The 12,575-nt window shown below is 39.0% G+C and overlaps 1 protein-coding gene across 1 annotated transcript in view; it reads left to right on the top strand.

Annotated features, from left to right (window-relative positions):
- Ipo11 (importin 11) overlaps positions 1 to 1,706 on the top strand; it is a 219,016-nt gene extending 217,310 nt beyond the window's left edge. Inside the window, exon 30 of the mRNA XM_004623057.1 lies at positions 353 to 1,706. Within this exon, the coding sequence (XP_004623114.1) occupies positions 353 to 517 (165 nt within the window). The 3' untranslated portion in view covers positions 518 to 1,706. The remainder of the gene's footprint in view (positions 1 to 352) is intronic.
- The last annotated feature ends 10,869 nt before the right edge of the window (positions 1,707 to 12,575 follow it).

The raw sequence follows: 12,575 nt of genomic DNA, 5'->3' as shown, positions 1-12,575 counted from the left end.
CCTTCTCCTTCTCCTTCTCCTTCTCCTTCTCCTTCTCCTTCTCCTTCTCCTTCTCCTTCTCCTTCTCCTTCTCCTTCTCCTTCTCCTTCTCCTTCTTCTTATTGAAATAGAGTCCAAGTTGCTAAGTTGTCCAGGCTGAGCTAAAAATTATCCTATCTCAGTCTCCAAGGTAAAGTAGTAGAGCTCATAATGTATACTACCACACCTGAATACTATTTTAGATCCTTTGGAAAAAGAGAGGCAGAAGCAATACTTACTGGGGAAGGGATTAGGAAGAGCTGTAGCAAGTTGTACGTAAGCGGAACTTACTTTGCTCGTTTGACTCAGTCTGGCCCCTCTCTGTACCCCACAGCTAGCTCTGAAGGACCCTGTGCACACGGTGTCACTGCAGCAGTTCGTCTACGAGAAGCTCAAGGCACAGCAGGAGCTCCTGGGAGAACAAGGCTTCCAGTCTCTCATGGAAACAGTGGACACAGAGATTGTCACGCAGCTCCAGGAGTTCTTGCAAGGATTCTAAGAGCACCTGCCCTGTGACTGTCTCCCCTTTCTGAAGCAACCCAAATAACCCAGTCTGCCAACTGTTTGTGCGAGCCTGCTGAAATGAGAGTTCACTGTGTATGAAGATGAAACAAAGACACACGTTTTTTACTACAAAATATAAAGATAAAATGTAAATTCTACATAACTAAAATCACAAACCTATTCCTCAGAAGAATTTAATTTTATATTTATGAAGGGCCCTTGTATTTACTAGAGGTACATTTATTGACAATAGCTACTTAATTTCCTGTTAGGAGAAGACACTTTATCTTTTAATCATGTACTCTTGAGAAGATGAAGGTTAATGTCTGAGGTGTTTTGCTGCAACCAAAATTAGTTACAATTGGCAGCCTCATCTTTGTCACCTAATGAAACAAGTTTGAAAAATTGACGAAGCTGTTTAGATTATTCGATTAAAGAAATTTGTGTACCAGGCAGAAAATATAAATAGCAACACATATATATTGCCAAGATTATCTTGCAAGGGATTGTGTTTATCTGACATAGAAAATATGTTTTGTTAAACAACTGCTTTTATTTTCACTCTAATAATCTGATACAGAAATTAGTAAAGGCATTTTTTTCTTGTTTTATTTTCTGTAAAAACATTTAGTCTAAATGTGCATTGTAAGGCCCAAACATGAACCTGTGGTACTGTAATGCCAGCTGAGAGACCGATGGTTGAGGTTTGGACCTTGTTTGTTTGTATTCCCGAAGGCCAGCAGCCCTGAGAGCCCTGGTAAGCTCCCTGTGCCCTGTGCTGGGGCGGCTGTTCACCCTTGCCCACCTCAGGTCCCTCAGTTAGGGAAGCCTCAGAGCCTCAGAGGATCGGCAGCAGTGCCCGGGTTACCAACACTGGTATAACTTGTCTTCCTTCCTTATTCCTCCATCGTGCAGTACATAAAAAGGGGAAAAGGACAAAATAAAGCCTTACTTTGTTTTACTTGCCATTTATTGTAAGGAATCTTTCAAGCATTTTTTAGGAAATATAAGCAAGGATAGAAAATGTTTTATCTTTCTATAGAAAGTTGGGTGCACTGTGTAACCGTGGGAAACCCACTGCCCCTTTGTAAGCTATAGAACCCATAATATCTGGGGATATTTGATGTTTTCAGCAAGGAAAGAAAGTGTGGTCCAAATTAAATTTTCCAGAGATACCTCACCTTTGCCTGATTTGTGTGATTCTGTTTTTTTGCCTCAACAAGATAGGTTTTCTTCTGTTCGTGGGTCTGATTCTGCTCCACTAGGTGGCAGTACTGTGGGTGACAAGTCAGTTACCATTGCAGTTTCTCTTCATTTAAAGACTAAATGCTCCTTTAAACTGGTATTTCTTTTCCATTGTTACTTAACACGTATGAGTGATCTAAAAATTATGTTTCCTTTGATTTGTTTTCAATTGGAGCACTATCCCCTCCAGTATTAGGGAAAATTCTTAAATGGACTCTAGTTCTTCCATTATAGCAAAGTATCTAATTCCTGATAGATTCCTTTACAGTGTCATAGCAAATATTACTAAAACAACTACTTTGGAAAAAATAAATAAAAATTTTATCTCAGAGGAAGAATTTGATTCATTTTTTAGATTCATAGGTTAAAGTTTTTGCCTAAATAATTCATGTGTTTTGAATTTTTATGTGCTCAAAGTGTTCTTAATAGAACTCTGTTTACGAGTACAACTTTATAAAAGATATATTTTGTTTTGATCACACAATTCAGCTAGATTCTGGCTCCGATTACAAGGTGTCTTAGTGACTTCTCTCTCATTGCTGAGACAAAATACCCAATGCCTAAAGTTAGAGGGAAAGGTTTATTTGGTTTATAGAAGCTTTGTAGAGTTGGCTCCAAAACAGAGGAGCATGGGGCAGAGGGGCAGCTGTTCATTGTGGTGGAAAACAACAGAAGCTACAAGAGAAAGAGTAAAAAGGAGGGGGCAAGCCTCTCTCTCTCCCCCTTTTACACAGACTGCTGGGATTAGGATAGTGCCAGTGCCATCATTGGATTGATCCAACAACCACCCAGCCTTAATCCCAGCACACTTAATCTCAACACTGCACTGTGAATCAGTCATGAACTCTATTCAGCTATCTGTGAAAAACTGTCCCCCATGACTGCATGGGGCTTTGCAGGGATATCTAGACACAAAACATGACACAAAGTAGTAATGGCTTCCATTGCATGAATGTATTTCTATTTGTTGTATGTGGTATTTCTGAGTTTTGCCCACCTTCTGGCAAAAGCCATGTAACCAACAATAACATTTTGAAGTTTTATTATAAATTGAACTCTCTTGACTCATGTTAGAGAAAAAAATCATTACACTCTAAAATTACAGTTTTTCTTGAAAAATCTTCCTTTTTTGATCTTTACTGATTCTTTTATTCTACTAGTATTTGTTGTGTTCCTGGTTTTGCCATATGCTTTCTTTCTAATTGCCTTCTGAAGTAAGGTAGGGTACTTCCCTTCATGAAGTTGTAGGGTAATTGAGTAGGAATACAAATGCTCACATACTGTAAGAAAGGGCTTCTGATGGAGTACAGGGTGCGGGGCAGGGAGATTGTGCACAAAAGAAGTTAATTCCATCAGTGGCTTAACTGGTTGCCATTTAAAAACTCTCCAGTGGTATAGTTTGGTGAGGTCATTTAAAAGCAAATGGCACTGTATGCAAACTGGGAGTGCTTTGACTATACTCAACGGTTTGAAATCACTAATTACAAAATCATCAAGTGAGTTTTTGAAGTAGTTGGCTCTCTATAGCCTTACTAACTCCTGTTCTATGAATTAAATTATAAAATTCACTTAGGGTTCTGGTCTTCTCTAAGCCTTCTAAACTCCAAATGACTTGAGATTTGCACTCATTGGAGAGCTAATGAAAGACAAAAGATATATATTTTATAAACAAAAATATTTTTTCTTTATTTTAGGAAACAATTTTATTTATTTATTTTTTTTGTATTTTAGGGAAGGGCCTACAAGGTGTTCAGGGTCTCACTACTAGATCATACTCGTAGTGATGCACCTGTTCACAGCCTCCCAAGAGCTGTTATTATAGGCATGTGCCACCATGACAAGTCTCAGTTGCCATCTCAGTACGCCCCGGGAGCGAGACCAACATGGCAGGCCTAGGGATTGAACCCCCAGCCCCTGCCCCTGCTTGCCGGTGCTTTAATCCGCTGAGCTATTTGGCCGGCCCAAGCATTTTCTTTTTCATGTGGTGTAGCATAAGAAGTGTGCACCAGCTGGCAGAGTGAGGAGAGTAACCATCTCCTTAAACGTGAAGCTTTGATCTTTGTGACTGAGGACTGTGACATTTGAAGAAACAGCTTAAGGTCGCTTTTCTCTCAAGAAGAAACTACATTTGGTCTTAGACCATCCAAATTACATAGCATTGGTGTCTCACACAGCAGTGAGAAATACTTCCTACGGTTCCAGAGCCTGAGCGTTTCCACAGCTTGGAGCTGCTTATGTGAGTTGAGCTTCAGAGCTTTGTGATTATCCTGGAAGCCTGGAAAGGTCTGCAGCCATTGGCCTAGGTTTCTGTTTTTATTTTTATAAGCACTTGGACAAAATTCAGGATGGAAACGTTGCTCACATTTTCTCTTGAATTCTTCTTGAACCATAGCAAGAAACGAGTCCTTAATGAGCCAGAGATCTTTAACAAGCAGGATTTTTGTCTTTGCTCCCACTCGTGCCTTTGTGCAACTCGTCTGGACCTGTCTGTTGGAATTTATTTAGTTGCGTATACTTTGAAGAGCTATCTAATCCAGGGAGAAAAATAAATCGACATCTGGTCATCTAGCCTTTTCTTTTTTTTCAAAGTGAGACGTTGATTTTTATGCCATGTTAGTTTTCCAACGTATCATAAATAGCTGCTATGTAGGAACTGCTTGAGTAGGTATGGATCCAGGGAGGCTTGCAGCATTTCTGACTGCCACTTGGCAGACGGTTTTAAAGTGGAAAGTAGGCCTTGGCCAGAATTATTAGGGAGGATTCTTTTTTTTTTTTTTTTTTTTTTAGGGAAAGGTCTACAGGGTGCTCAGGGTCTCACTACTAGATCTGACTCATAGTGATCCACCTGATTACAGTCTCCCAAGAGCTGGGATTACAGGTGCGCACCACCGCGCCCAGTCTTAATTGTGGTCTCAGCATGTGGGGAGGGAGAGTGGGCAGCACAGGTCTCCCCGGGGATAGAACCCCTGGCCCCTGTGCTTGCTTGCAGGTGCTTTACTCCACTGAGCTATTTGGCTGGCCCCTTTCACTGAAATTTAAGCAATAATTTATAAGAACAAAACTTTTTGATTGACAGGGAAATTGAATTTCATAAAAAGTGATCGCTGAGCTCAAGAATACATGTATTGACAGCCAGGCAGGGAATGAATGCCTATTGACAGAGCTTGAGGTAATCTCAGAGTAATTATGAGCTCTATTTGGCCAAGGAAGGCAGCTCGGTTTATTTTTTGGATTGAAATGCACATGTCCTGTGCTGCCTCTGGCAGTGAAATCAATACCATGAAATGGCCCACGTCTTTCAGCCTGTGTATTTGTTGCTGAACAGCACAGTGCCTAAGCAGTGCTGGGACAGGTGAGCAAATCCAGTGTTTTATTACATCTAGATGCAATGCAGCCCATGGTTTGAATATGAAAACTTAAAAGTTACTGAAATAATAGAGTAGGCAATTGGTTGTTTAAAAAGTTCCATTATAGCTTTTCAAAGATGGCTAAAGAAAAGGTAGACTATTTCATTATCATTACTGTTGTTTTTAGTAATTGAGTTGTGAAACTGGAAGGAGATCAGAGAGAAGTGATTTATTTTAATTTTGTATCATTTCACATGCAAACAAACTGAGGCCCAAAGAGGTGAGGTCTGCAGCTATGGGTCCCTGAAACCTGTTCTAATATGCTTTCAGTTATACTTTTAAAAAAAGTTAATGGTTACCTACATATACCTTTTTTAATTAATCTAAAGCTGCCTTCAAATAACACTGTTTGAGGCTGATAGGACATGCCAAGTAAATTTAAATCAACCAGTTTTTGCCAGGTCTTGCTAACTTGATCGGTGTTCCTAACGGGCAGAGCTGTCCTAGGGAAGATCAAAAATTGAGTTTCCTTAGCTCCTTCTGCCTGTGTTCATTTCTTTGACCTCACGTCCAAGTTCTTGACCTACATCATTTCCTCTTTGGGTTTTTTTTTTTTTTTTTTTTTTTCATTTTCTTTATTTTTTTAGCACATGTTTGCATTATAAACGATCACACTCATGGAGAATCTGTAACTACACATAATACATCTTAATGCATTTTCATCCTTTTCTCCCCACTGCCTCCATCTGCTGGAACCTTCCTATTTCCAAAAGCTCTATCTTCTGTTTCCCTGTTACTTGTCTTCTAATGCTTTGGATTTCTCATGTAAGAGAAAATAGGTAAATAGGCTTTTTGTGTTATTTCACTTAACATTGTTGTCACAAGGTATGTTTATTTTCTTCCCAATGACTCAAGCAAGAGTAGTACTACATTGTACATAAACACCACATCATTTTTATGCACTCATCTGTTGATAGACATATAGCCTGCTTCAAAGATTTAGCTATTACATGAGTTCTGGTGTTATAGACATGGATTTGTATGCCTATCATGGATATCGTTGTAATATGATGATGGTTTTAACTCTTTTGGGAACGGTACCTAGAAGGGGAATTGCTGGGTCACATGAAGTTTCTATTTTTTGTTTTTTAAAGAAAGTTTGGTAGTTTTCATAATTGTACTAGCCTACAATCTAGTGCCGTTAACAGCGTGGAAAGTTTCCATTTCTTCCAAAACCTCACCAACATATTAACATGGTTTCTTGATTGTAGCCATAATTTTGGAGTAAAGTGGAATCTTAGTACTATTTTAATTTGAATTTAACTAATGGCCAGAAATACTGAACATTTTTTCTTGTGTATATTGACCATTTTTTCTTCCTCCTCCTCCTCCTTCTCCTCCTCTTCTTTTATTTTAATGTATTTAGTACAGGGTCTCACTACACAGCTCGGACTTGTAGTGATCCTTCTGTTTTCAGCCTCTTCAGTGCTAGGATATAGGTGCACGCCACCATTCCTGGATTTGGTGGCCAGCTCAGTGCGCTCATCGGTGGAGCTGACATGGTATGTGGTGCCCAGAATCAACCCTGGTCCCTGCACTTGCCTAAGCGGGTGCGCTTAGTTGGCTGAGCTAGATCATTTGTACTTCTGAGAAGTAGAAAATTCATTTTAATTGCCCATTTCTTGATTGGATCTTTTATTTGGGGGAATTTTTTTTTTTATTTCTTTATGTATTTTTCTCTGTCAGAGAAGTACCTGGGAGATTGGTTTTCTTTTTCTTTTTATTGGTTCCTGTGCTGTGCAGAAGCTTTTTAATGTGATATGATCTCATTTGTTGATTCTTGATGTTATTTCTTGTGTAATAGGGATTGTGTTAGATAGTCCTTGACTATGCCTATTTTGCAAGAGTTTTACCTATTTTATCTTCCAGGAGATGGGTTGTTTCTGTTTTAATATTTAGACCATTGTTCCATTTTTATTTTATTTTAGTACCTAGTAAAAGGTATGTGTCTAGATTCAATCTTCAGCATGTTGCTAACTAATTTTCTCAGCAACACTTGATGAAGAGGTAACTTTCTTCCAGCATGTTCTTTGGCCCCTTTGTCAAAGATCAGATGGAATCCATTTTGTTAAATGCAACAGTTAGTTGTTTCACACCCAATGTGTAAGCCACAAGTGCATGCTCATGGGTCTGCCCATTCTTGGAGATACCAGCTTCCAATTCACCAACACTAGCAGCAACAATCAGGACAGCACAGTCAGTCTGAGATATGCACGTAGTTATGTTTTTGATGAAATCTCTGTGTCCAGGGGCATCAATGATGGTCACGTAATACTTGCTGGTCTCAAATTTCCAAAGCTCAGAAGGCTAAATGAATATTATCCCTGACCCCTTCCACTGCAGTCTTAATCAGTGATGGAAGACTTGTCTCAGAACTGTTTCTCCCAATTGGCCATTTAAGTTTAATAGTAAAAGGCTGGTTAATGATAACAATGCACTGTAAAACCTTCAGAAGGAAAGGAGAATGTTTTCTGGATAATTTTTTTTGGGGTGTGTGGCATTTTTTAAATCATTTTTTTAAAAATCAATACTTTTTAATGGAAACAACTTGACCAAAATCTGTCACAGAATTTTGAGATCCATTAAAACAAAGTTTATTTATTTTTTAATTTTATTTATGTGTGTGTGTGTGTGTGTGTGTGTGTGTGTGTGGCCAGCTCAGCCCACCAGGGGGCGGGGCTGGCTGGCATGTGGTGCTGGGGGATTGAACCGCGGTCCCTGTGCTTTGCTGAGCTTGTTCTAAGTAGGTGCTTTAGACCACTGAGCCATCTCACCAGCCCCTAAAACAAAGTTTAATAAAAAACAAACAAACAAACAAACAAACAAACAAAAAAACAAAGTTTAATGAGAAAAAAAAAAATCAGATGGCCCAATGTGCCTGGGGGTTGTTTCTGCATCCTTTATTCTGTTTCATTGACCCACATGTCTGCTTTTGTGCCAGTATGATGCTGCTTTCATTACTGTAGTTCTTAATACAGATTTAAGTCTGAGATTATGATGTATCTTAATCACTTTCCTCATCATTGAGACTCAATACTCAACACCCACAACTTAAAGGAGTTTATTCCTAAGGGTTTGTTTTGTCTCAGTTTGTAGAGGTTTCAGTCCACAGTCAGCTGACTTCAAGGCAGGATAGCATGACAGAGGGCATGGCAGAGAGCTGTTGTTCACAGGCATGGTGGAAAGGAGGCAGAGAGCACCGAGGAAGGAACTGGGGAGGGAGATAAAATCTGGGTCGTTCCCACAGCGACTCACCTCTGATCAGCTCTAATGCCTTTAGAATCCAATTACCTTCCAAAGGTCTCATTCATCTATGATCAAATGAAGCTTTAGGGACGCATATAGATATAAACTATTGCATTCTACCTCTACTTCTCCCAAGACTCTTGTACATTTCTGCATGCCAAGTGTCTTTAGCCCATCTCTAGATGTTGCCAAGTCATTATTATTATTATAGACAGCTAAGTCAGATAGAAGAAATATGATAGCAGACAGGGATAGACCCCTGAGGAAGTCAGTGCAAAAGATGAGAACACATTACAACCATGGCCAAAGGCACATCTGTCAAAGGCTAGGCCGCAAGATAAAGATGGAGTGACTAAGCCTGTATGCCTCCCTGAGGGATAAGCAACATATAAAGATTAAACTATAACTGGTATCAACTGGTCCAATGAAATCTAAGTGGCCATCAGTCACCTAAGTGGAGATAGGACCTCCTAATCCATCCCTTCCTAAAAAAGTCCTTCTCTTTCCATATACACTTGCTACATGGCCTGCTTTCCCACTGGAGCAATATTACCTATACTTGTAATCTTAATTGGTTCATCATACTATTTGACCCACACATTGTATCCAGCTTGTGATTTTGTACCCACCTTGTGATTTTGCTCTAGAAAGTAGGTTCACTGGCAACTGATTTCAGGACCTTTTCTCACTTTCAGGAGCTATCTCTCTCAATAAATTTTCCTATTCTTAACCTCCATTGTTCCTTAAAATTCATTCTTTGATTTTGGGGAATACAAACTCAGCATATCTGATATCTAACAGGTTGAGAGTTACATTTATTTGTCTTACATCACTATCAGTTTCAGCATTGCTGAAACTCCATGTCCAAAGTCTCCTCTGAGACTTACGGCAAATTCTCAGCTGCGAAATACTATAAAAATAAAAAAGAATTGGAGGCTAGGGAGATAGCTCAGTGGAATAAGCACTTCCCCGGCAAGCGCAAGGGCCTGAGTTCAATCCCTGGTTCCTCCCCCACAAAAAAAAAAAGTTAAACATTGCCAATATAAAAAAGACAAAGAGTAACATTCCCATTCAAAAAGGAAGAGGTAAGGAACTAGAAACCAATGGAACTAAAGTAATACTGAGACTCAGTAGGACAAACATTAAATCCAATAGTTTCATGTCTAGCATCTTGGACATGTGGTGGTGACAACACGAGAACTCAAAGGCTATGACATTGCCTGTGGTTACAACTTTTTAGGCTTCCCTCTTGAGCTGCAATTCCATGTGCTTGATTTTCCAGCTTTGTGGGTTGACAACTTCACCCTCACAGCTTCATGTACTGCCTTATAGGGATACATTACTTGACTTCCAGAACCTTCTTCTGAAACGTGAGTGGAAAGACTCACTGCTCTTGATTTCTAACTTAGACTTGGCTAAAAGCCCCCAGCAGTACCTATACTACAGCTTGAATGCGGGGCTACCTTGAAATTTCTTCTACCTGATTAGTTTGGCACCTTTCATCTTTACAAAATCTCAGGACATGAGCAAAATGTAGACAGATTTTCTTCCAGAGCGTAACACACATAGTCTGGAGTCCAACTGCCAGAAAAATCCTTGTTCCAAACTGAAAACTCCTGAGCCTGGCCTTTACGACATGCTTTTGAAAATCAGGATTCTGTTCTGGGATCTGATCACTCTCCCATGAAGCTTGACTCTCAGCATTCTAGGGCCACTTCTCCCGTGAATATTCCCAGCCATCACCTCTCCAGATTCTTCCTGTGGCCAGTTATCTAGGCCTCTCGGCCGTATGCACAGGGAACATCACAGTAGCAGCCCCAATTCCATATTCCCAAAGTCGGACTTAGTCACTTTTCTTGTTTCTGAGACGCGATATCTGACACCCATAATTTAAAGAAGTTTATTGTAGCTCACACTTTGTAGTAGCGATTTCAGTCCGTAGTCCTCTAGCTTCAAGGCAGGGCGATATGATAGGGAAGCATAGACGTGGACAAAGTGCTTATGCCAGGCACCTGGAAAGCAGGAAGAGATGGGAGGAGACTGGGAGGGAGATAGGCCATTCCGGGCCCTGCTTGCAGTGGTTCACCTTTTCGAACCACATTCTGCTTCCAACATGCAGGTCAGCTACACCACCTATAATCTAACCACCTTTCAAAAACCCCACATTTTCACTCACTGGATTAATTGGGGGGAAATCTAGATATAAACATAACATAATCCCTCAAGCTTTGCTCTTGTTTCTATTTCCGGGTATCTTATTGTTCCATATGGGATTCTGTGGGGAATGCTATTGATCTTTTGATTAGGATACATCTATGTGTCAGTTTTGGAACTGTGGCCATTTTGACAAAATTAAACAGGAAATCTCTTTCCATCTCCTGATATCCTCTTCGATCTCCTTTGTAAGAGTACTATATTTTTATTATAAAGTATTTAACTTCCTTTTCTAGGCTAATTCATAAATATTTTTTGAGGTTATTATGAGTGGTATCGTTTTCCTGATTTTTTTTCTCAATGGGGTCATTATTGGCATACAGGAACACTAATGATTTCTGTGTGTTGATTTTGCTTCCTGCTTCCTTGCTGTATTTATTAGTTTATTTGTTTTTTGAGATACCATTTCACAATGTAGCCCAGGCTGGCCTCAAACTTGTAGTGATCCTTCTGCCTCAGCCTTCTGAGTGCTGGGATTACAGCACTGTGCCACCACACACATCTTTTTAGAACAAGATATTTTATTTCTTTGCTTTGCAGTTTCTTTTTCATACTTAATTTTTCTGTTAGTACATATTTGTTACACATCTTGATCATATCCATCGTAGAAAATTTGTACCTGTAACTATATCTTAATTGTCCTTCTCCCCCATTCCTCTCCTCTACCTTCAACTATATTTTTCTATCCTCACTTACAGAGGTTTATTTCCTTTTATTCTACCTTTTTTTTTTTTTTTTTTTTTTTCAGGGATTGAACTCAGGCCCTTGCACTTGCCAGGCAAGTGCTTATTCTATTGTTATTTCCTGGGTTCCTTTTTTTTTTTTTTTTTTTTTGCTCTTTCCTTCACCTTGCGCCCTTTCTTGTGCCCCTTGTCATTTGAGCATGGTCTTTCCAATACCTATCCTCCATTATTCATCTTATTTAACCTTTGTGTATCTCACGAAAGAGAAACAATGTGATATTTAAACTCATGTGGCTGATTTATTTATCTTCGCTTAATATTATGGTCTTCAGTTACACCCATTTTCCTGTAAATCACTCAAGTTTATCCTTCGTTATGGCAGAGCAATACTCCACCATTGATAAAAAACACATTTTCTTTGCTCACTTATCTGTTGATGAGCAGATAGGCTATATCTAAGACTTAGCCATTGCACGTTGTGCTACTATAAACATGAGCATGGATATATCACTGTGGTATGATACTTTTAACAATTTTGAGAAGATGCCAAGAAAGAAAGGAGCTAGGTCAATTGGAACCTCTAGTTTTAGTACTTTGAGGCATTTCTGTACTGACTTCAATGGATAAGGGTTTGTTTTGCCTCACAACCTTGGCAGCACTTGTTATTCACTGATTTCTTGATGATAACCATTCTTTCTGGAGTGAGATAGAATTTCAGTGTTGTTTTAATTTACATTTCTCAAATGACCAGAGATGTTGAGCATTTTCTCATATATTTGCCATTTATACTTTATCTTAGAGATGGCCATTCGTCAGGAATGGTCACAAAGAGAGAACTATTTATTTTTTATCTTTTTTGATGTCTTTTCAAAAAACTGAAAAAGTGAAAATCCACTGAAACCTTAGGTTAAATGTTAAAACTCAACAACATCCACCTCTAGATATTATACAGTATTTGTTTTGTTTTGGTTTTGAGTGTACATAATATGCCATTAGCAATACTGTTCCACTAGAAAGGAGTTAAATATATATTATTAAAGGAGACCTGCAGCAGTCAGAGATTTTATTGATTTAAGGACAAATAAAGGAAATTTATTAAAATGTTTCTGTTTTTCTGCTGTAATTCTACATTAAGCTCACATGAAAATCATGGTTTTAGAGTTTGGAATGCAAAATTATTTGTTTCAGCCTCAAGCTGGGAATATTTTTAAAAATAAATACTATATATAGGTATCAATTATTACCTCCACACTTTATG

This window comes from Octodon degus, unplaced genomic scaffold (assembly GCF_000260255.1).
Source record: "Octodon degus isolate 3935 unplaced genomic scaffold, OctDeg1.0 scaffold00001, whole genome shotgun sequence".
Taxonomy (NCBI): domain Eukaryota; kingdom Metazoa; phylum Chordata; class Mammalia; order Rodentia; family Octodontidae; genus Octodon; species Octodon degus.
This window is presented reverse-complemented; position numbering and strand designations above follow the sequence as displayed.